The 24,361-nt window shown below is 43.7% G+C and overlaps 1 protein-coding gene across 11 annotated transcripts in view; it reads right to left on the bottom strand.

The window, feature by feature from the left end:
- The window catches only part of ST3GAL3 (ST3 beta-galactoside alpha-2,3-sialyltransferase 3), a 189,897-nt gene that overhangs the window by 22,101 nt on the left and 143,435 nt on the right, over positions 1-24,361 (bottom strand). For all 11 annotated transcript variants that reach the window (XM_032118294.1, XM_032118291.1, XM_032118298.1 and 8 more), the window contains 2 exons: positions 23,532-23,718; positions 3,990-4,136 (listed from right to left, as the gene is read on the bottom strand). In XM_032118294.1, coding sequence (XP_031974185.1) covers positions 3,990-4,136; positions 23,532-23,718 — 334 coding nt within the window. The remainder of the gene's footprint in view (positions 1-3,989; positions 4,137-23,531; positions 23,719-24,361) is intronic.

The following is a 24,361-nucleotide window of genomic DNA, read 5'->3' as shown; positions in this document are numbered from 1 at the left end:
TGAGCCCATTGCAGTGGCAATGGGTGGAAAAGTGCAGCCCATGAAGCAGATGTGCTGCCTTGCAAACCCAAAGCTTTACAGTGACACTAAGTCTCTACATTTAACTGACTGCAGCTGCAGTGGCCCCTTACTTGTCCTTCTACCTGCCTTAGAAGATGCCATCAGGGTGCAAAAAAGGGAGAACCATGTAACTGGAAAGGATTAAGTGGAAGACCACTCTGCTCCTGCCATCCCCACCTCTCTTCTGCTCCACAAAGACCCAACAGGTTCCAAGGCACAGCCTTCACACAGTCAGCCTTCATAGTCCAGTAAGAACATCCCAGGAGATAAAGTTTGCTGACACCTGGGCAACTCATGAGAGAAAAGGTCATGATGATGACACAAGGGAGTTGAAAACTGCCTAAGGTGCAAAGGGTCCCCACTGGCACCTCCATAAAGGCTGCCTGCCCACAGCAAAAACCATCTAAGAGCTACGAGAAGCCCTGGCTGGGACATGCTAACACTCCAGCATCAGAGGTTAATCCCTGAGCTGTCAGCACTATACAGAGGTGCTAATCGATGGTTGGGTGCCTGAATCAGCCTGGTAACACCTCCTGCACACGGCTCCTCCTTCACCAGGTTAGCGCTGAGGCTGGGTGAAATCCAAAGAAGGATGCTTTATCTCTTTAGTTTATAGATTCAACCATTTCCAGTACCTGAACAAACAAAAGGCTTACAGCATCAGGTTAAATCATGAACAGATCCATGGATGCACAGCACCAGCACAGAGAGAGAAACAAACACTGCAGTCTGCACTGGAGTCCTCAGACTCCTGATAATTTATGTCACCTGAAGTGTTCTCCTTTCCACCTCACACCAGGCTCAGGGCTCCCAGAGGAGCCAGAAAGCTGCTGCTCCAATGGCTCTGGGGGCTACTGACTGGACAGGATGATTCACTACGCAGCCAAAGGCACCACAGCAGTGACCATCCCTAGGGGTGTCTGTGCACCCAGCAGTGACACCTCTGAGCTGATGTTCGTGCTTGCCCCCAGTAAACTGCCTGCAGTGTAAGGGGTGATATTGCAAGCTTGAACCACCAGCTGCAATACCAGTGACATTTCGTTTCAAGCCCCAAAGACCTCTATAAACAGAACTCCCACCTGAACCAAAATCACCTCTGGCTAGTGAGAAAGCCAACCCTGCACCCACACCTTAACAGAATTCTTTAATCAGAGAGAGGATCTTTACTAGATTTTTTTTTTTTTTTTTTGGTGCTAAATCATCTTTAGGTATTAACAATTATTTTCCCCCAGACCTTGCTAGGAGCCCAAAGTTTGTTCTTTATCATCAGCTTATCCCAGGAAAAAGAAGTCCACATACAGTATGGAACAGCTCTCCCACTCTTAAGACTTCAGTAGGACTGAAGAAAACTGCTGTAAACCTTCTCTCTCCCAGAGAGAAGTCACTGTTGTGGGTGTGAGTTTTGCTCCTTGCTAGGGCTTTTGGCTAGCAGTGCCAGGAGTGCAATCAAAATGCACATCTGAGTTGTACCCCACTACTATACTCCAGGATCATCTGGCCCAAATTATATTATCAAAGCAGAGGATGTTACTACATTCAGTCTTTATTGAATCCTGGGAAAAACACTTTGAGATCAGCCCTGAACTATTTTACTAGCTCTGCTCAACCTTGCTGAAAAAGCCCACAAATTACAAAGTTAATTGGCAGCACATTGTTACCATATGTGGTGCGCAAGAGAAGCTCTGAAGTTTATTTAGGCATCAGAACCAAAGGAGAGTGGAATATTACTGCTCTTTATGAGGATTTTATGTTGGCCTTGATTACTAAGGCATCCCCAGCCTTGATCCTCCTGTGTGCAGCCTGCCCAACACAGCACAGCACACTACAGCACGGGGGCACCAGTCTGCCTCCAGCCCCATTTCCCAGGACAAACTCTGGATACACTGTTTGTTGTGCTTTTGCTCACTAGTCCTCAGCACTTTCCTTTTCCAGGTCCATATGCTTCTTTCTTGAGTAAAGTTTTGTCTCTCATCTCAAAAGTGCAAGCCCAAACCCAACCAGCCGTGCAGCTGCTAGGTCACACAGACGTGGGGCAATCCTCCTTGATGCTCCACTTGTCTGGCTGGATCTCTCATAAATCTTCAATGAGAGTTGGATTCTTGGTCTACAGGCTCTGATTTCTACTCTTCTCATTTAAACTCTGAGCAAAAAATGTAGCAAATTTCTATCACCACGGTTTTACTCAGACTCCCCCCTCTTTAATCCGGCAGAAGCAGCTTCTGTTGGAGCCTTTGCACTTACAAAGCTCTAAACTTTGCACTGGTGCAGCAGAATTCACTAAAGTGTGAAGCCCCAGCAGTTCCATAACAGCAGTCCATAGCTGATGCCTGCAGTAAAATTCTAGCCACAGGCTAGAAACAGTCTGTGTGTTTTTAAACTCTGACAGAATGCTGGTGTTAGTGTCCTTGCACAGACCGCCCAGGCTATAGCGACAGCTCAGCCCCACACAGGCACCTGCAGAGCTCCTGTTGCCCCATCTTGAGGAATAAACTACAATTCACACAGTCTAGTAGGGGTCATGGGCAAAGACTGCTTGCCTTAAAGAACCATAAACTATTTTTAAATGCTCAAACGGACTTTTGTGAAGTGAAACATCAGGATTCAATTAAGATGCCTTCATTTCCCAATCTGATGTGTGTTAAACAACCTATCAAAACCTCATAAACTTCAGTTCACAGCATTTTCATTTCCGGATTCTCTCTTCTCCTTTCAGTTTAAGTAATAACTTGTGTATTAAAATAACGTGTTTAAAAATAAAAACAAATTGGAGAAAAATAAAGTATGATGATTTTTGTCCTTTATTGGGGCAGCACTCCTGATTTTCTGGAAAACAAATCAAGACCACATTGTTCTAAGGGTAAGTTCTGGAGAAGGCAAAGAGGTGAAGTAAGTTAATTCCTAGCTGATGGGAATATTTGCAATAAGATACCTTCAGTGCACATATCAAAAATCCAGAGTTCCCAGAATCCCATGACAGTGCATTTTACAAAAGGCCCATTCCATGTGGCTGAACCTGCCTGCACACATCTTGCACTTCTCATTTTAAGAAGGAAATGTCTTATCTCCAGGCACCCACCCATCTGCCTTGCACAAAACAAATGTCTCTAATATTCCAGAAGTCTTAATGATATAATTATGACATGGAAAATGAGGCACTATTAGGTCTAGTCCAAATCCGCGCTGTGACATAGCAAATCTGCACTGGTAGCAATGGAAGGACAATGCCAGCAGCAGACCAAGCAGACCTTGTCCAGCAGAAGTGCTTCTCTCTGGGTTTGTCAGCTGTGCTAATGTAGCCAAAAATGTCACGTGTGGTCTCTATCAACAACAACATCACATGTGTACATGAGCAGTTTACCCACCCAAGTAATACTCTAATGGTTGATATATTACGTAGAGCAAATATAAATAGGTTCTGAGGACAGTGTTGCGATGTGAGATAATCCAGAAAACCCAAGTCACCACCTACTCCAACACTAACACTTCAAAAAGCTGCACTGGGGGTGAGAGATACGAGAATGACCATTAAGGTATTTTGTTAATAAATATGAGCTAAAAATGTGGTTTGCATTGTTTTCTTTTGTGAGCTTTTACGCATAAAACTTTTTGGGATAAGACCAGAATTTCTTACCAAAGGCCTCCTAAAGCAAACCTTTACTCTCTTCTACTATAAGCCTGGGATGAAACTTCACAACGGCTTTCAAGGCACTGCTGAAGTGTTGATGATCCCCCCCAAAATCCTTGGATCAGGAAGGTTCTTGCCTGGGTCTGAATGAGACTGAGAGCTGCCACCGTAACAGAGCCAAAGCCCCTCCCTTTCAATGTCCAACAGTGGAGGCCCAAAGGAAAGGTAAGAACAGTGTCAGCCTCCTCTGCTGCTTGGTGTCACATCCTTCTCTGAGGTTTTGCTTCCTTTGCTTTATACCTACCCCTCTGCCCATCAGGCCATTGTTGAAAGGCAGTCCGATGAAGCTGAAAGCTGCCTCCTGGATGAAGTAGGGATTCAGGATACGTATCTCATGAGGTTCCCTTGGGACACGGGTTGCCACTGACTTCCAAAAGCCATCAGAGGCACTCTGATAACAACAAGGAAAAAAAAAAAGAAAAAAGAAAAAAAAAAGATAAAACAACAAACGCAATGATATACCATATATAGCAGATTTCTATAATTTTATTAAAAAACAATATTATAATGCACTACTGCAGCAGCTCCCATTGTCTCTGCTCACTGCCACAGGGCAGTAGTGTAACATTGTAGGGGACCTGTGCTTCTTGGAGAGGTGACAGCAGCATGGACTGATGCACTTGAGCCAGCCTGGATAGCAACTGTGAGGCCTGGGCTTCAGCATGAATAACCTCTTCCCTGGTGCCATCTTTTCACTGTTATTTGCACTTCAGCTGGTTTGATCCATGGATTAAGCATTCCAGCACATCCTGTGATCACTCCCACCTGCCTTCAAGGGGATACACCATTGGATAGCAAATGCTTTAAGAACATTCAAAGAGATTAAAATGACTGTACAGCCCTACTTCCAGTGGTGAGCTACATGCTTCCCACTTTATCCTGGATTTGTCCTGCCCTATTAGGTTTTATGTGAGTTAAGCTGTAAGGTTATAGAAATATCATCTTGTCTTGTGAAGAATCGTGAATGCTCACAGTACAAGGGAGGAAACAACTAAGCATGTCTATTATTTTTACCCAATTCAAGTTTTCACTCTGCAAACATGGAAGAACACTGGCCTTGATATGTGCTGAGCTGCTAGACAGCCTTGCCTGGAGAGGAGTTTGTGCCACTCTGCCACATGGCTTCCCATCATTGACACCTTTCCAGGTGTCAGCAGGTATAGTACAGAGTTCCCCCAAAATAACCAGAGGATCCTGTGTTCACAAGACTTAGGGAGCAATTGTGTTCCAATGTTTCACTTCTCTTTGGGTTAATTCAGAGCAAGGCACAGGCCAGGAAGCCAGGAATTTTAATCTGCTGACCAGCAGTTTGGGCAGGATAATCTGACTGAACACCTCCTTCTTGAAGCCATCTTCCCTGAGATCTCCGTGACAAGCAACAGAGACAGTCACTACACTACATAAAAAGGACACACTCTGCAATTCATTACATACACCGGTTTTGGGTTGCTTGCAGCTTAGCAGTGACTTTACAGCTGCTCTCAAGGCACTGATGAAAATGTTGATTATCCACTGCAAAATCCTCAGGAGCTTCCCCTGCCCGGTAGTGACCACCCCTGTAATTACGGACTGGAATTCTGCCTCAGCCAATGCCTGCTGCATTTCAAACACTCCTTGTGCTGTGCTCAGCTCCTGTGAACTCTCATAACACGTGTTGCTACACACCTTACAGAGTGTTTTTTATGGAACAATCCCATGGATATCTTTAGCTGCTGAATTTCATATCCTGAAATTGAAACTTTGGCAGATGGTTCATGCTACAAAAGGCATTAACAGAGCAAACCTGTGGAGGGTGCACACCGTCATCCAAACCAACTCTCTAAGAAAGTCAAATCCCATTGCTATCCATGCCCCCTCAAAACTGCCTAAACATAACACACTTTTGACAACCAGGGCAAGCATCCCATGGGTTTAAGTTCACATTTCAACAATGGCCAAGTGCCCTTGGGAACCTCAATGGAAAAAATTCTTAATTATCACTCATGTTTTTTCATCATACACACATGTTCTTTCATCATAGTAGAATTACAAAGAATGCCTGGTGTCAAAGCAGTCTAGCACTTTCCATTATAATAAGCCATTTTCAGTCACTGAGCGATCCCAGCATTTAAAAAAACAGAAAAAACCTTTACAAATATTAATGAAGTCCAACATCCATTTGACCAAGGGATTTGAGGGATTTGGTATGCCAGCTGAGTTTTGCCTTCTTGTGAAAATTCATTAAAAATTGGATAAATATTAAACCTTTGGAATTTCCTAAGGGCACATGTAGAGTAGAGGCCTTTCAGTTTCAGGGAAGGAGACCAAAAAAAAAAAAAAGTCACAGATTCCACTTGCATTAAGCATGCTCCAGGTCTCACAGAAATTAAGATGATAAACAAAAATCTTGAACAGCTACTCATTCAATGAAACCATCTTATCATGGGCTTAAGCAGGCACACCCTGGAAAAATAGTGTGTGACCTCGAAACTAAAATAAATTTATAAGTTCAATTATTATTTCACATACAACTCTAAATATGGCATTGCCTAAATTTTGTGAACAATTCAAGCCAAAGGTCTGCAAGCTATTTGAAGTGGACAGAAGATGCCTTTTGTTTGGACTTACACTCTGTAGGAGATTCTACATAAGTTCTGGGACTTAAGTAGGTTTTACATGGCTTTTACATTACACACAAAACATTAAATAGAAAAGGAAAAGAAGAAAAGCTATAAACATTTGAGAGTTTTGCTCCTTGCTGCTGCTGGAGCTGTTCGGAGAGAAATAACCACACACACCACCACTGTCCATTTTCCCAGCAATGTGTGAACTACACCGGGACCACACCTGGGCTCCTCTCAGCTACTTCAATGCCAGTGTAAAATAAATGCGGGTGCCCATCCCTAGCTAGAAATACAAGCTTTGCTTTGCTCCCTTCTATTTAGCTGTTTCTCCTGTTGTACTTCATCACTATTTCCCTAAGCATTTCCTTCAGCTATCACACTGCTCTGAAACCGCTCTGGCTTCTCCCTTCTGTCTCATTTCTATTTGCTCTGTGTTCTTCCCTGTAACTTTTCTGGGCAGTTCCCCTGAAATTAGTTTTGAGGGACACCTGGGGTAGTCTTTCATTTTGGTGTGTTTTCCTGCTGTAGTTTCTAAAACAATTGTAGGGAGGAACAGGGACTCTCAGCAAGCAGCTCTCTCACTTCCACCTATACAGCAGGCAAAGCCCTGTGTAGTGCTAAAGAACCAAAAACTGTTTTCCTGGCTTGTAATTACCGAGATCCTCAGTCTTGTGGTTTGGCTCTCCAAGCCCCGTAGTTCTGAGCTCCATCTCGAGCGCTGTGGTTTTCTTCTGCAGCTTGTCACTGGCACGCTCCAAAGTGCAGCACCAGCCCTGCAAGCCCCAGGGGGCTGCTCCCTGACACAGCCCCCGGCAGCCGGGAGTGCAGCCCCTTCCAAGGCTCCGTGCTACCACTGGTGCCGCGCCGGGGGTGGATGCTCAGCCTGATTGGACCCAGATGTTCAGAGAGGTTTCCAAAGCAATTACTTCCCGTTGGGGAACGCTGTCCCTTTTTCTGGCTGGGAGGAGACCCATGGAGCAGCAGGCTCTAGGAGGGAGGGCATACTTTTCCTGCCAGATTTGGGAGCTCCAACTCGCAGTTGGAGGTTGGGGGCATCCTCTGTTCTCCACTGCAGTGGCTAAACCTGCAGTACCTAAGGGTGGGCTTGTCACAATGAAATAACTCCCTTCCTGATCAGCACAATGATAAACAGTCAGAAAATGAGTCTGAAAACTGCTTAGGCAATGTTCCCACAGTGCCTCATCACCTCCTTGTACAGAGGTGGAAACCAGAGGGTCCAGGCTGGAAACTGTGTATCCTTGTTTTCAGGTCCCACTGTTATTACTTGTTGGCACTACTGTGCACCTGGAGCCCCAGCCACAGATCAGTATTTACAGTGCCAAAGGCTGCCAAAAGAAGCTTATACTATATATGTGTAAAGAAACAAGCATCACAGGGAGAGAGGCAGACAGGAGAACATGACTGAAGAACAAGTCCATGAGGGCCACAGCATTTTTAAGCAATGTTGGAGTGTTTTCAAAATTGGACATCACTAAAGGCTTTAGAGGAAACTATTTTAAAAGCACAGAAGAATTTAGATAGGTCGGGGCTTTCAAGCCAATTTCTTGTACAGTTCTTATCCAGCGAGAGAGGCAAAAAGAGACACCACCTCTAGAGACACCACTCCAGGAATAAACTGGTACAGACATGACAGACCAAAGATAGCAGATTAGGGGGAAGGGATAAAAAATGGCAGGGCTCACCAAATAGCTCCAGGGACAAGACAATCCAGCTGCAATCCCTCATTCTGTCCATTTGCAGAGTACTGAAGGCTAATAGGCACAGCCGGTTGTAAACTATTTTTTGTCTCCATTCAGTTTTCCGTCTCCTGTTCTCAGATTTACCAAGGCAAATCACAACTAAAATAAAATCACGCTAAAGGCAAATCATGCTAAAATAAAATATGGAAACTCAGAGCCTTAGCCAAGAAGCACACCTCAGTGGAAAATACAAACCACGAGAAGCAGGCTGAGTCTCCCAGAATAACAACATTTCTAATATACTAAGCAAAATGAGAGGTAATGCCATTGTGTCCTGATGATACAGATGCTGCCTCTTTTGTACCTCTGTGATACTAGTGGATTTAGGACTACAGGCGGCATAGCTCATTGAGATTTCTAGCTCTGATGGCAAGGGGACAGGAAGATTGCAAAGGTCAGCTACCGGCAAATCTGGGTACGTAGTATGTTGTTGCAGAGCAACCAAATTAAGAGACTGGAGAGGCAGCCTGTGGAAAATGGAGATTACTGCTCTTTTGAACTCTGCTAACACCAGAAATGGAGAGGAAGAAGGACATGAGGCAAAAAAAATGTCAAGGGATGATGCACCAGTCATAAGACCTCACCATGCTTGTGAGCACATTGTTGACTGGAATCTCTGCCCCCACCAAGCCTGGAATGTGATTTATTCTCTACCCATCATCCACAAGCTCTCACTGTCACACAAACAAGGTACAGCAAAACCACTGCGATCCATATGCAGAGGCTTTTGAAAGGTTTCTGCTCAGGCATAGCTGGATTAGATGTGGAAGGTGTGTTTCCACTAGAAAATAACCATCTTATCAGCCAATGCTGCATTTCTCAGCGGTCAAGTAGACACGGAGGCCTAGAAAATGCTCTTCTAGAAGTGGTAATATAAACGAAGTTGCATCATTTGCACTGATTATCAAAGCAACAAGGAATTCTTAGCAACAAGAACAGAGGTGCTGAGAGCCTGCAGTCTGGGATGATGGTCAACTGCCAGACCCACTAGCCCACACTTCAAGCATATTTACCCAACTTTCTCAAAGCTATGGAGAACCCCTTACCACCCTCTGCACATGGTTCTGTGGCCAGCATTCATTCTGAATGATCCTATCTTCAGTTTCTAGAGCCTAGAAATGCTCTAGAGACTAGTTCTGCTCTTATCTGCCCCAGTGAAAAGCTCTTACTCTGCCTGAAGCAGGAGCATTCCTCAAGCCTTTCCCTCATCTTCTCTTTGTTCTGTTGTCAAAAGAAATGCAGCTCTTCAACTACTACCCAACAACACAGTACTTCTAATTTTTTCCAGTTTTGTTTCTTCTCCCCAGGCATCCTCCCACTGACCAGGTCTAAAATCAACCAGCTGTAATTTCCCAGCCCATTCCCCTGTCAGTGTGGCCCACCTGCCAACTGCCTCACAGCACCTAAAAGAACTCCTGACTGGTTATAAAGCCCACAAATTTAGTTTTTACTAATGTTTCTCAGGGTAAGACCCAAATATATTACATACCTAGCAAACAAAAAGCAGCAAAGCATGATGGAGACAAAAGCACCTCAAAACATGGCACTACCAGAGCTTTTTTTTTCCTTTTTAAAGCAAAAATATTTTCTTCTTTGTTGATAGAGCTGAGCTAATCATTCACTACTAGAGAGAAGTTTCATGAGGCTTGATAACCAGGTCGAAAACCACAAGAGAAAGGAAACTTAATTCCAAGCAGCAGCTGCAAACTTTAAACACTGTGCCAGACATGTCACCTACACAGCACCCTGGCTACACGTGAAACTGGAAGCTGTCCCATCCACAGATACCGGCTCAGAAAGCAGCAACTTCAGTGGTGAGAAAATCCACCTGGGACATGAGAGTGGCACTGGTGTGTCACACACCAGTTTGCTGTAACTCAGCAACGTGCTCATTCCCAGGGATGTCAGGAACTTTATGCCCTGTTTACCTGCAAACATATATTGTGAATAAGCAGATAGGCATATTCAAATAGGCCTACTGAATTTCCAGCTTCATTTGACCTACATAACTGAGTGCTACAGCTAACCCAAATACAGACACGTGGCCCTCCTGTGTGGCTGGTCTAACACCAGCTGCTGTCTTCTGATTCACAGGATTAAACAGCACAAGGCCAAGAGCAGCTCTAAGGAGTCACGAGAGCAAAGCTATTTTTATGACATGTTGTAAATGAAAAGGAATTCCTCTTTCAAAAAAAAAAGTATTCTCATGGTTTTATCCATGTAACTGAGAGCAAAATGTGGTTCACAGTTGTAAGATAACAAAATGCCATTAAAAAAGAGATTGTCCCGCGAATAAAACGGAACTTGGAACATGTCAGAGGAGCTGCAGAAAAACACTGAAGATCTTTCTGATGAATGCTGTTTCACAAGTCGAAGCATAAACGACGGCTCACATACGGTGTGTCAGCAGACGTGTCTTCTATGTGCAAACAGGGTGATGGATAGACTGTACTACGGACTCTTTTGTTCAAAATGTAAGCTGGATTTTGAGCCAAACTTTGAAGAAATATTCCTGTTCTGAAATGTCTTAGGAAAGATGGAAGTTTTTAGTGAAAGGAATGGATTCAGATAATTTATGTTTGCTTTGTGGTTTTTGTGAATAATAATCCTTCAATGAAAACATATCTGAAGTAGTAGAGTTTCAGAAAAATCCTAAAGAAGAATAGGTCCTACATCATCATTATATACAGGGTATTTTGTTCCCATAAGGGACCAGCTCCTTTACTTCATTATTATTTTTATAATACAGTTTATGAAATGTCACACTCATGTAACATCTATTAGAAGGATACCGGGACTGAAAGGGTGAGATCCACATGTTAGTAATTGCTGAAGTAGGACTGTCTCACAATTTCAGCTGAGGACTACTGTTGTGAACACTAACTTTCCAATCTTCCCACAAGATTTTTCTTATATCACCACGTATCTAAGTGTTTTACAAACCATACGTTCACACTTAGAGCATCTCTGCAATACTTTGTGTGTGTAACATCTCCTCAAGAGGAACCCTCAGTGTCTAACCAGCAGAACCATTCTTCCTCCTTGCATTTCCTCTCTGCTATCCACATGTTCTACAGCTCCTACAACTACTCATACAAGGCTGAATGTCTTGCATTACAGAAATTAGTCCAAATCTCAGTCTTCCCTCTCCACTAGATAGACAGCTGTGTTCTAAGCAAGCCAGAATATAATTATGTAATTAAGAATAACATCTGCACAGGAGAACTGAATTAACGTTGAAAATGCAATGTTATTTTTTTGTTTAACTTTTGGCAGCTTGATTCCCATAATCATAGAGCACTTTAAAAAGTCTTAAAGTACCAGTGTTTTAGGAGTTTCCTGCCAGTTAGAAACCTTTCCATTCTCTGCTGTCCCCAGTACCCATCACTCTTTGACCTCCAACACTTTTGCTCTTGCCATGCATCAGAGCAGGCTACTGCTCCTTCCCAGTGCCTAGGTGACTGGGAGGAGGAAAAGGGGTTCCTGAGAGTCCAGGAGATATTCCCTGCTCCCTGGCCTGCTGTCCTTGCCGCAAACTCTTTGTGGAGAAGTAACTGATGAGAAAATCCTACTTAGTTCTTACATCCCTGAAGATGTTGCATCCCAGCTAACTGTGTGGGAGGACACCTGACAGGCAGGACAGTGGAGCCACAGTAAGACTGACAGTGCCTGGCACTGACGGCATCTAACAGCCCCCATGGAACATCAGACCAAACCCTGGGATTTCACAGAACAGCAGGAGCCCCACCAGGCTGAAGAATTGGACAATCTCAGCAAAATAGGGTGGGAGACTTTTTTTTAAAAAACAAGGATACAACTCTGCATTTTCAGTAGTCGCCTCATCCTGAGACAGCTGAGTTATTTCAGCTGAACTTTCCAGCTGTGCCAAACATGTGGCACGGAAAACATCAGCTCAAAGATGCTGGTGTAATAAAACAATAAAGCATTTTCCCCATTGCTTACAACAGAAAACATGAGGCGATCCCAACTACAAGCTTAGCTACCTGCTCCACTTACAACCATATGCCTGCTCAGGAGAAAAAAAAAAAAATTGAAAAAAAGTTTTAAAAGCTGTCTTTGCAGGCTTGGGTGACAAAGCACAAGGGCATCCCAGGGCATCTGAGGACACCCATCAGCAAAGTCTTTTTTTGGGGAGCTGAACTGATTCATGAGTTTGAATACAAACAGCAACTCACTAAACAACACATATTTAGACTAAATTCTTGGCACATTGCAACCAAAAAAGCTAAAGGATCACCACAGGAAGAATTATGGCCTAAAAACCCTCATCACTTTCTGAAGTTATCTCAAAGTGAGATTCCAGGGAAATTTTTACATTGTTTTTACAGCAAGAGTACACAGAAAATCTGTCTTCTTCTAGTTTGGCATATTTGCTGAAATGAGAAGCCAAATCATTTGTATGTTCACTGAATGTTCATATACAATATATACAAATTATTCAGCCTCCTCTAAGAGGAGAAGGCAGAAAGGTCAAAATAACAAGAAACTGGGAAGATGCCAGGAAGCTCCTGCCCTACTTTGTTTTCTAGACTTGCATTAATAATTGGTGTCTTACAGAAGAAGATTTTTAAAGTAAGATTATTTAATATTCTTAAAAGATTAGAATTTAAATAAACTGTAATCCAAACAGAACATTTACATTTAAAGTTTTTTTCCAAATAGTCAGAGTGCTGATTGCCTGGGCCAGGCTCCATATTTTCTGTACTTGTCAGCTGTGGGCAAATTTCATTTAATCAAAAATGACCAGGATACAAGTGATGGTCCAGATGACAAAAACTTCCAAGTAGACCTACCAAGCTATTGTGAACCCAACAGCGTGGTCATTTTCCTCCAATTTTATGCCTCTGACTAAATAAATAAATAAAAATTAAGACACTAACAGTTTTACAAATCTGTCTTAATTAAGAAGAGAAGAAACAACCTCAGACACATGCCACAAAATCACAATAGCAAGAATAGAAATACTACAAAAAAAAAGTCAGATCTTTCCTGAATCTCTCTTGCTTGCTGCCTTCATATGGCTTGGTCTATTTTCAGTTCTGTTGTCAGGAAAAGTGTTTGCATTAAATAGCTGCAAGCATTGAGGTAGGGGTGCTGCTCAGTCAGGAGGGGAAGCAGGTCAGGGATTCACACCTCACACACAGGAGCATCCTTCTCTCCTGGAGTAAGGAGCTGCCATTCCTCTTGGGTAGAACCAGAAGCACCACACACAGCTGGAGCACCGGGGGAGAGATAAATTTAGGAAGATAAAAGCACATGGGGAGTTTAGTTACCTCAGTGTTTATTATAGCAGACTGAAGATATAGGTCAACCCCCTGTTCTGGAGCCCTCGGTGCTTCGAGGCAGAGAAAATGTTACAAATTGCTCAGACAGCTCTAACTATGCAAGTAATCCATGGAGCCTGCCAAGGAACACATGTGTTTCAGGCATAATCGTCCAATCTATTCCTTTCTGAATTAACATCTGTCATCATGACACCATTCAAAATGACTGAAGACTGGATCATATTAACAACCACACATCTTGGATAAATATTTACGGTTTAGACTTTCTCCCCCCACCTCACTTTAAATAAAAAATGCAGATAGCAAAATTCCTGGAGCTGTGAAAGGGGAGTCTCTTTTCAGCCACTGACAGAAAGCATGTGATTTTATTTACAAAACCAAATCAGTGCTTTTCCCCTCCTCTGTGAGTCTTCACACCCCACACTGGTGAGCTTTTAGCATCCTGTAGTGTTGCAGTGCTTTCCAAAGAACTCTTTTGGGGAATTTTGTTATGCTGGAGGTTGCTCACCTCAGAGACTCCACAAAGCCTTCTCCCTCTGGATAAAGAAACAGATCTGGATAATGGTGCCCCAAAAAGAGAAAAAATTGCTGTGACCTTTTCAGACAACTGGATAAAGCAAACAACTTACTTCCATGACAAGCTGTCAGGTGTATTACTGGCTTGGTACCCTGCTCCTCATAGTCAACAAACGGGTCACAGAGAGTGAGGACAGGGGGTCCCAGAGTCACAGAACAGGAGGGAGGGAAGGCAACATGAGAGTGCAGCCCTGTCCTGCGTCCTCCCAGGACACAGAATTTTCCCAGACACTGGATTAAATCTGCATTTCAGAAAAAAAGATGTCAGCAATCAGTGCTCACCTCTGCAAGTATGTCATTTGAGAATTGTAAGGACAGATTTCTAGGAAATTATGTCAGTTCAGGCTGATTTTATCTAATTGAGCTTCTAGCCACCACATTCTGCTATTTCTTCTCAGCACGGCTTGAGAGGCTGAGAGAAATCCTGCTGACATCTTTCTGGACGTCCTGCATAGCAGAGAGCAAATTCTCCTTCCAGTCCTTTACTCTCACACTGTTTGAGTGGAACTTGATCAAGATGTCCAGTCTTGATTTCAAGACATCAAGAGCAAATTCATCAAGCCTGTAGGGCAGATGTAGCAAAAATACTTATACTGATAAAAATGTGCTGCCTTTTTTGGTCGTTTGCCTAGCTTCAGATACACTTCTTCCGACAAAATTAAAAAGCCTTGTGAGAAAAAATGTTCCCTCTAGGTAGAGAGCGAGACTACAAGTAAATCCCTCCAAAATCTCATGCGTAAGCTAAATAAATTGAACGCAAATCTCTCAGACTAAGGGAGGCTTTGCAGACTTCAAATGATTCCTGTAGTTCTTTACTGAAGTGTTAACACAGAACATCTTTATTCTACTAACAGTTGCACGAATAGCTGATACCCTCTGGGTGACGTCTCAGTTTCATTGTTGGCCATGTCCTGGGACTTTTTCCATGTGCTGGATTCATGGTGTGGAGGAACATCTGCTGCACATGTGGGCCATGCAATACCCTCAGCAGGCATGGGCTGCACTGCTGGTAAAACCATGTATGGCTAGATGGGAGAGACACACACCTTGCTGCTGGAGAGGCCAGGTGGAGGTGAGGCCATGTAAGCACTGGGAAAGTTGCGGGAAATCCAAGAGCTCTGTGGTGCAAAAGGGAGCAGGACACAAATCCACAGGCAATCAGGCAATTTCGTTAGCTCTGCTGTTTATAGAATTGTGTGTTTCATTAAGATCAGCACCAGATTTGGAATTGGTTTCTTTACATTTGGCTCAGATATTCCAGTCAAGCTGGGCAACCTGAGTTTACATGCACTACGACCTCGACATGCACCTACCGGGATTTGCATAATACTGGTGTCTGAATATTGCCAGAGCCTCCCAAAGAGGGTGAGTGCAACATGAACACCCTCCTGGTGCTTTTTCAAGACACCTGCACTAGCTCTTCAGCTGGCCCTCACACTGACTTTTTGAGATGTGGAAAAACTGCAGCTCTTAATTACCCATATTTTTTGACTTCAGTTGAGAAGGAAGGAGTGATCAAATACCCAGGCAAGAGCAGCAACTGTCAGCTGGATGGCAACACACATCAGAAGAGATTAGATGGTGACAATTTTAGGAAGAAATTGTCTCAGGATAAAGGAGGATGGGGAGGCAATCCCAGAAAGGATGTCCTGCTAGGGCAATGATACAGTCTTCTCAGGGGGCAAATCCTGTTTGGGTCTCTTCATTTAAGAACGATGTACAGGAATAGAAACTAAAGAAATAAAAATCTAACTGGAGCTCTCTGGTTTTCACGTTACAGCTGGGATTACTGAGCCAGAAATGAAGATGATGCTGTCTTGGCAAATGTGGGATAAAGGTTCTTTAAGGACTGCTGATGCCTAGCATGGCTAAATGCTTCCCCTCCATTAATAAAAGTATAGGGCAAGGATGACTGGTGTTACGTAACAGCAAGCAAAGCAAGGGACAAAAAAAAAAGGACAAAACAATGCATGGTGTGGGAAAGACTAGAAGGGCAGACACACCAACAATTTTTATTTTAATTTTAAAGAGAAACTGTCTAAAATTTGAGTAATCAATGATGTCATTCCTACAAGTATAGATACTTTGCAAACTTTTGATACCTGGATTTTTTTATTCAGAAAACAGTCTGGTTATGGCTATTTTTAATTTTCTTCATCTGCCCCACAGGCTTAGGTGAATGTGATTACAGATTTGTGGGTATTAATGGCTACCCAGTCCAGGTGGACAAATTTTATTGTCCAGGACACATCCACCTGGCAATATTAAATGCTATGAAGGCACATTGCAAAGGTACCAGGACGGCCCCTGCCACCAGCTGATGCTTGACAGTGCACTTACAGACAGTGTGCATGCCTGGGTGGGAGCAGCTCTCAGCTATGTAGTGACCTGCCTAATCTCATTATGCTGTTGCATGCAGGTATGTATGAAGGGCAAGCTCCAGCCTGCACTTTCCATACCAACAACCTTCCGTTGGGAATCTGGCCAGGAAGTCTCCCCCAAGGCCCATGTTGCAAACTGGGTCATTGCCTACTGAGGTTCCTGTATGGTCCTCAACACAGTGCTACCTGAAAGCTTGTTAAAAATCACAAAATACACAACTAAACTTTCCTCCCTCTTTTGGTCAACAGGGACAACATTTTATACAGCATATCTACATATTTTCCAGTCTCTCTTCTAACCATGACTGGAAAAAGCTGGCTCACCTTCTCTCACAGAGCACCAGTGTTCATACTTCTTACATCTTCTGCAAATTGCTCTGATCTCCTAGGCCAGTCACAGGGAAGGATTTTTTTTTTTCCATATGCAAGTCTTCCACACTTCCCTTGGGCCATTCCCACCAATGCCCTGCAATGGTGAAACAGCTCCTGACCATGGCAGCACAACCCCCCAGGCAGTATGGACTAGCCTTCTACACAGCCAGAGAGATCAAACTTAAAAATCCCAAACAATGTCAAAACAATCATCACAGAAAGACAAGCTAACTTCCAGCTACTCTCTGGCAAAGGAATATGGAATATTCTCCACAGAATGCATCACACAGACTCTCCCACCTCATCTTCTCAGTCAGAGACTTGGTAGGAGCCAGAAAAGTCTGCCTCATGTTTTCACTTTCTTACAAAGCATTTCCTGTGCTTCAACATTTAGTCAGCTGCCTTGACTGAGGCACCAAACCATTCTGATGACGTGGTAAGGTACTCTCTGCTAATTCCTCCTAGAATCCCCCCACACTCTGTGAGTGGAAATGGTTTTTAAACCATGTGCTAGGACCGCAGGACAAGCACCACTGAAAAGGCTTTCTTGGCTCTTCCCCACTGCAAGCCTCATCATGTCCCCTGAGCAGGCTGGCTGCCTTACTCAGAAGCCATGCCTCCCTATATTATACTTCTGAAGGGATTAGTTATAAATAGCTATTTAGGTGAAAACTCAAATTTGTGAAAGAAATGAAACAACCCTTAAGGTGATTTCTCAATTCAAAAGCTTTTCTCATTTATGATGGAGCAGAAAGTCCAGCTTCTGTTCCCTTTCAGCTCAGTCCAAAGAGAGCAGGAGCACACAAGGCAATGCCCAGCCAGACACATCTCTAAGCAGATGGGCTGAAGCTGTGTTTCAGCACAGGATGAGGCAGCACAAATCTGTAACCAAGCTTTGCATTCATAATGCATTAAGAAAACTGGTAGAGGATTTACAGCTCCACCACACTAGAATGCTGTCCCAAGAATCATCCCACGTGTCTTTCTCACAGTCCTTTAAAACCTGAAAAGATCCACTGTACACAAGACATTTAAAGCAACAAGCCCCTTGGAGGAGAAAAGGGAAAGAAAACATTTGCAGTTCAGAAGCAAACTCTGGAGTGAATCTGCCAGTAGCACTGGCCACTCCATTTGTCACCAAAGGCAAGAGACAGCATTGGAAAAAGCAGATTCTTCCTCCCTAGTGCAGACCCAGAGAAACCACCTGCTCAAGTGCTAGTCTCAAGCTCCAAACAAGCTGAAACTACACACGTGTGAATGAAGCTTTACTTGGGATTGGACAGCAACAACAGATTCACAGCCTCACTATTTTCCTGAAGATGACAGGAAGAGCATGATGGCTCCTCAGGTTTGTTTTAGGGATGTAAACCAGCCCACAGGTAAGGCTATTTCATATCTGAGGAATCCACAGTGAACTACAGGGCTGTGACATTCACAGGCTGCCCTAGCAAACATGCAGCATGACAAGGCCATTAACTAATGGAAGAAGAGGAGCTCTAAACAAAAGCTCAGTAGACAGCACAAGTGCTGGCAACAATCCGGCCTTGGCTCCAGCACAGCAACACTCACTGATTGTGCCAGGAAGGTATCATAACACACATTTACCAGGACTAGGAGTAAGCCGTTGGGTTAATACAATAATGAAGTTCCCAAATAAAAACTTAAATAAAACCTTCCCTGCTGCAACATCCACAAGGTCTCTGCAAGCAGCAGTGACGTGCTGTGACACAGGAGCAGGGGTTATGTTGTGCCCACTGCTGGAGAATGACGGCTGTAGGGCACCGCTGCTGTGTGCAAGTTGTCAGAGACATGTCCCTGCAAGGGACAGACAACCCAGCCTGGCCTCGCTCACAGGCAGGTGCTCACTTGCTCCTATGACTTTCACTATCAAAGAGAACTTCTAGGAGCTGCAGGCGCTTTCTGCACAAGTGACTCCTCCTGGCAAAGGCTGCAGAGATTCCCACTGGAATCATCCACAGGCTCATTACTACATGAGCAGGAAGCTCGTGAGCTGCCAATTTCTAGTGGCACCTTTGGCCTCACTTGGCTGCTTTGTTGCCATGCGCTAGATGTTCAGGGATGTGAGCCCTAGCAAGCAAGAGAGCTCCCTCTAATTCACTAATGACAGGCAAGAAACCACCCTGGAACTGGCCTCAGTACCAGGCTGAGATGGCTGCTTTGCATATCTGGAGCTTGTAAATTCCTGTTTGTTTCAGGAAGCATCTACTCTCCATGCAATAGAGAAACTTTCAGCTTCTGACTCTTATTTTAAGAAGAGCGATATATATCCCTCCCCCTGCAATTCCTCTGGTACTCTGTGTATTCAGAAAAAGTTTTTGTCACTGAGAGACCCAGGCAGATGCAGAAGGGTACCAGCAGTGGGAAGCAGCAGGGTGGACCACAATATATATAGATTATGTCTCTTGGCAAAAATTGCAGTCCAGGAGAAAGTGTAACTGTTCTGAGTGACTGTCCATGAGTAATCCCCCTCTGGGGATGCACTGGCAGCAGTTGTTTCATCAGCAAAGGGGTGCCTGAAAGTGTCACAGGCTCTTGCAGCAATGATTCCAAGTCAGCACTGCCAGACCAGTCACCACAGACGCACAAAGAGCTCACATCTGTGACCCTTCTGCAACAGCCATGAGTTCATGCAACTGCAGGCTGTGGGACTCCAACCCACTTCCTTTCCACTTGTACACTGACTTACTAGGTCAGCATGGTGCAATACTCCCCTCTGCTAACCGTGTCACCTTTCTCCATCCCATACTCCTTTTAGATGCAACCAGTGCAATGACTTTCTCCTTTAGTTTATTTCAATGCTTGTCAAATGACTGAAATTACGTTACCAGTGTTTTAGTCGCTCAGATTCACTCACCCTTCCCCTTCTTAAAGGCAGGTCTACATTCTCTGGTGATACAGTACTGCTCTAACTTCCTACATGACTGCACTCTGGAGTGCCAGCTCAGCCAGAACTCTGTGATGGAGACTACCTTTGTTTTGCTGCTGACAGTGAATATTTAGCCAAAACTGTCCTTTTCCTAGACTAACATTTTCTTTCAAGTTTTTACTTGCTTCCAGATATTTCTGGTTTAGTGTGAAATAAAAAGCAGTTGAGCTTTTATTTTTCCTTACATCCATATTCCACTGCTCCTCTTTCTGGATATAGTGTCTCCCAGGGCACTAAGGCATCACACAGCTCTCCAGGAGGCTGTTGCACCAGACTGTATGTAACACGTCAAATCCCCTGCCCCACTGTTCTGCTGCTGCTTCTGCATCACACTGATTGTTTTTCCATGTAACATCTTCTGAAAATCCTCCTCTCTACAAAGCACTTATCCCTTCCTCAGTATGCAAGTGCTGCCAAAAGACTAATACAACACCAAGCAAATCCCTCTCAGCTGCAGGGAGAATAAGCTTATCTGTCCACTGACCCAGCAATAAATAGCCACTCGCCTTTTATTTACTCCTTCTCAGATTAACTGCCTTTGATTTCACTTACTCAAGAGAGGACTAAGCAAGGATCCCAGTACCTGACCCGGAATCTCTGGTCCAGCAGGTCCAAGCTGCTCCAGGTGTCTGAAGGAATTCAGAAGGTTTCATTACCCACCTGTGACTGTACCACGGACACGCGCAGTTGTCATCAACAGTCACAGACAAAGGAAACATCGGGGGCAGAGATCAGCCCTTTTCTTTTGAGGAATGTGTCGACTTCCACAGCAGTTGTGCAGCAGGGTGCTTCCATTTTCCCTTTCTCCATCCTGAGGTCAGACTCCTGACTGTAACCACTGGTTTGCAACAGGGAGGAAGTCTTGCAGAGGGACATGTCAGATAAGGAATAAGAAGCTGTGGCATACAAATCTCTCAGGTCGTGCCTCTAGATAAACCCAGGAAACTAAGAAAATCCCCTTTCTCTGGAAAAGCAGCTGAGAGAGAAACAAGATCCTAACAGAGAGCACTGGGCAGGCATTTGTCATTTTGAACTTACCACACACTGATGAAAATACTAACACTCACTACTAGAACAAACACGCCTGCGTGCTATTCCCTTAGCACTGCTAGTTTTCTCTTGAGTCATTCCTATCTAAGAGACAGCACTTTCTGCATTGGTTTCCTCTAGAAAAAGCAGCTGTGCAAGCCACCCGCTTGCAGCTAAAGCCAGTGACAGCAAGATCTCAGCCTCAAATAGAGAGAAATAAGACTAGAGAGCACAAGACAGATGTTTTCCAGTCACCTGGGCTGCATCCTAAACTACTCCACAAACTGGCTCAGCAGCCTCAACAACTAACATTGATTCCCCTTGGGAGCTTGTGTAGAACAGGTAGGGGGTCAAAGGATTGAAAAATGGACAAAAGTAGTGCCTAGCCTTAATAAGGCAAGAAAGGGAAGAGAGTTGAATTATTATTTCAATTCCCAGAAGAGCAGGATTAATTATTTGTAAGCACCTGAAAAAAAATAACAGACTGAGTAGCAACCCAGGTGGATTTGTCAAGAGCAAATCATTTTTTAAAAAAATTTTTTATACAGATGAAAAATTACTGTCAGGGAGAAGCAAGACATGAACTGGAATTCAGTAATGCTTCTGACAGATTACTTTCACAAACATGCCAAAAATGTTATTGATGATACGACTGTGATACAAGCTCGGAAGTGGCCAAAAAGCTATCGAGGAGTTCTCAGTGGGCTCACTCTAGAAATGGAAGGATGTTGATACTTTGGGGTCTGCCTAGGAACCAGCATTGTTTAGTGTTTTCATTATCAACCTGGATGATGGAGTAAAAAGTATGTTTATTAAATTGCAGAGGACATAAATCTGGAAAGAATGGCAGGTATGCTGGGAAGCTCTGCCAAAGGAACTTGGCAATCTGGAGGAGCGTTCTGGAAGAAAGGATCAGTAGGGACAAGTACACAGTGCTGCTCTTTGGCACGAGAAGCCAACAGCACAAGCACAGGGTGTGGAGTGGGGGAAGTGGCTGCTCTCCAATTCTTCCTGAGACCTGGAGTCTCCAGGAACCCGGTGATCACCTTCAGTTCCATGCCACTGTGGAAAAGGCCATTGAAACACCAGATATATAAAGAGTGAGAACTGTGAGGTTAATTAATTATCTCTTTGCTCCTCCTTTTTGCTGTAGTCTGTACATTTTTGGGCACTGCTCTTTAAGAAAAAAATGAATTAACTACAAGCATTCAAAAGAGCAACAGGAATTAAGAGATCTGGAAAACATCACCTAAAAGAACTGAAAAAACCCCAGAGTGTTTATTCTGAAGAACAGAAGGGTAAGGAGCCAATCACAAGAACACTGAAGTAATGCACAAAGCTCAAGTTCTTTCTGCTCTCTGCCAAGCTGGGCACTGAAGCACTCAGTTAAGAGAACTGCAATCACTCTCCCCAGTATAGCAAGTTTTGACAGACTATTTGCTGCATCTTTCCAAGAGCAGGGAATACCACACAAGAATCTAGTGATGATGACTTGACAGCAAGCAGCAGGTGGAAATTCAATTTGTTTTGAAGTAAATCAACCCATCCTTTGAACTTCCAGCTAAACGCTAGGAGTCCTTGCAACTGCATTCAGGTTGCAGGGCATTGACACTTCCAGGGCTTTCCCTTTCCCTGAATGAGGAACAAGAGCCTGACACAAAGCAAAGAAAATTACATTTGACTCAATTATTCATGTTACAAAAGCCCACTTGTGCTTGCCCAGAGGCTGACAGGTAACTTCATCTGTCTGGTAGCAAGAAAATAACTGCAAGTTGGTGCCAGTGTTAGACAAGAGCAAAATATGAGCCCTTAAGGCCATCTCTGTAACAAGCGTATACAATTATATTCCCAGACTGTTTCGTTCTGTAAGTGATGAGCTGCCAACCTCCTCTCTCTGTCTCTAAACACACAATATAATATGCCATCTCCTGAATGCTAATCCATTTGTCTTGTTATTTGCTGAAAAGTCATTAAGCAACATTTGAAAACTGATATATAAGATTTGTAAAACAAGAACTATACCCACTATTTATTCGGGATTTCCTGACACAGACAAACAATCCACTGAATGAGAAGTCATTCAACCTGATTCCATTCGGGGTAGGTAAATGGAGAGCAACCCTGACTATTAACAGGTCCATGGTGCTTCAGAAGGGCACTCATGCAAATGAGGGGGTAAAATGTTTACATAGGGAAAGCAGTGTATTCACCATTTCAGTGTTTTAAAATGAGACTTGATACTGTTCTGGATGACACTTTAACCAAACACAAATCATGAATCTCAGTAACTGAGCAAAATATAATGGCTCGTGCTATTCAGGAGGTCACATTAAGTCTGATTGTAGCCTTTTCAACAAGTTGTGCTGCTGTGCTGCTGCTGTCTCCTGTCTCCTCTTCCCCTCCTGTGACATCACATCCTTGTCCCCAAACTCCCATTTCTTCCCCTTACCATTGCTCTTTTCCTTCCTCTGCTCTTATATCCTAAGAGTCCATAAAATCCATGCAAAAGCTGGTCCTTTAAAATACTCTTTAAGATAACTAAAAATTAATTTAATTGTTCATAGTACACACTAACAATCTTGAATAGCAAGCCTCATCTGTGATGCAACACAGATTACAGACAGATGTCTTTGTAAAATGTATTTAATTAAAGCTGAAGTCCGTGTAGGTGAAGGAAGTCTTCACTTAAATGCAGCAGGACACACAGTGGAACTCTCCTCAGACAAAAATGTGCAAGTTTGATGGTGATATAATATTTCCCCACCATTATTAATTAGGTGACCTTCACAGTGTCAGCTGACAGTGTTCTTACCACTTTCTCCTTGTAAACAATGTATTTCAGCCACTTGAAATCCTGCCATTTGAATCCTGCCAGAACAAACAGGGAATCCTTCTCGTACTGCTCCATTTTCTGGATTGCACCTTCAGGATATGTGATCCGGAGTGTTGTCTTGCCACCCACATCTTTTTCAAAGCCTTTCACTGGAGCCGAGTTCAGCCTGCAGGGCAACCAGAGAAGACACTGTCACGGATTCCCACTTACACTCAGATTCCCACTTACACTCCTGTGTGTTGATGACACAGCAATCACCGCTGGGCAAGAGCTCCCTGTAGCAGCTGCTACAGTAGCAAATGTTAACTCTTGCAGTTCTTTATCACAAACACTTACGGAGGTTTGTACCAAGTGACAACAGCTTAATGAGAAGTTACTTAAATTCTGTCATTGAATATAATGCAAACCATTTCTGCATATCCACTCCTGTGATTTAAATAGGGTTGGAGGCTTTGGAAAAGGAAAGTGAAAAATATTGTCCTTGCAAATTTAGAGTAACAAACTAAGCATTAGTATTTTAACAGCCCATTGCTCCTGTGATGTGTTACTTGGGTTCTGCAAGACTGTGCTGAAAGAGATGATGCAGTTCCACATCAGTTTAAACAAACTGAAACTTGTCTCATTCTCCAACCCCAGTCCAGAGTTTACACTGCTCAATTTGCCTGCAGTGAGGCCACTTAGGGAAATAAGCCAACTAATAATTCTCAAAAAAATCCCAAAGAAACAATCTGCACCTGGTTTAAATCCCCAAACTGGCCCATCTGGAGGGTGAGCTGCCTTGCAATGCCAGCACAAAGGAGGAGGTTGAG

The sequence above is a fragment of the Corvus moneduloides genome, chromosome 9 (assembly GCF_009650955.1).
Source record: "Corvus moneduloides isolate bCorMon1 chromosome 9, bCorMon1.pri, whole genome shotgun sequence".
NCBI classification, from domain to species: Eukaryota; Metazoa; Chordata; class Aves; order Passeriformes; family Corvidae; genus Corvus; species Corvus moneduloides.
Note: the sequence above shows the minus strand (reverse complement) of the source record. Positions and strands in the feature narration are given on the sequence as shown.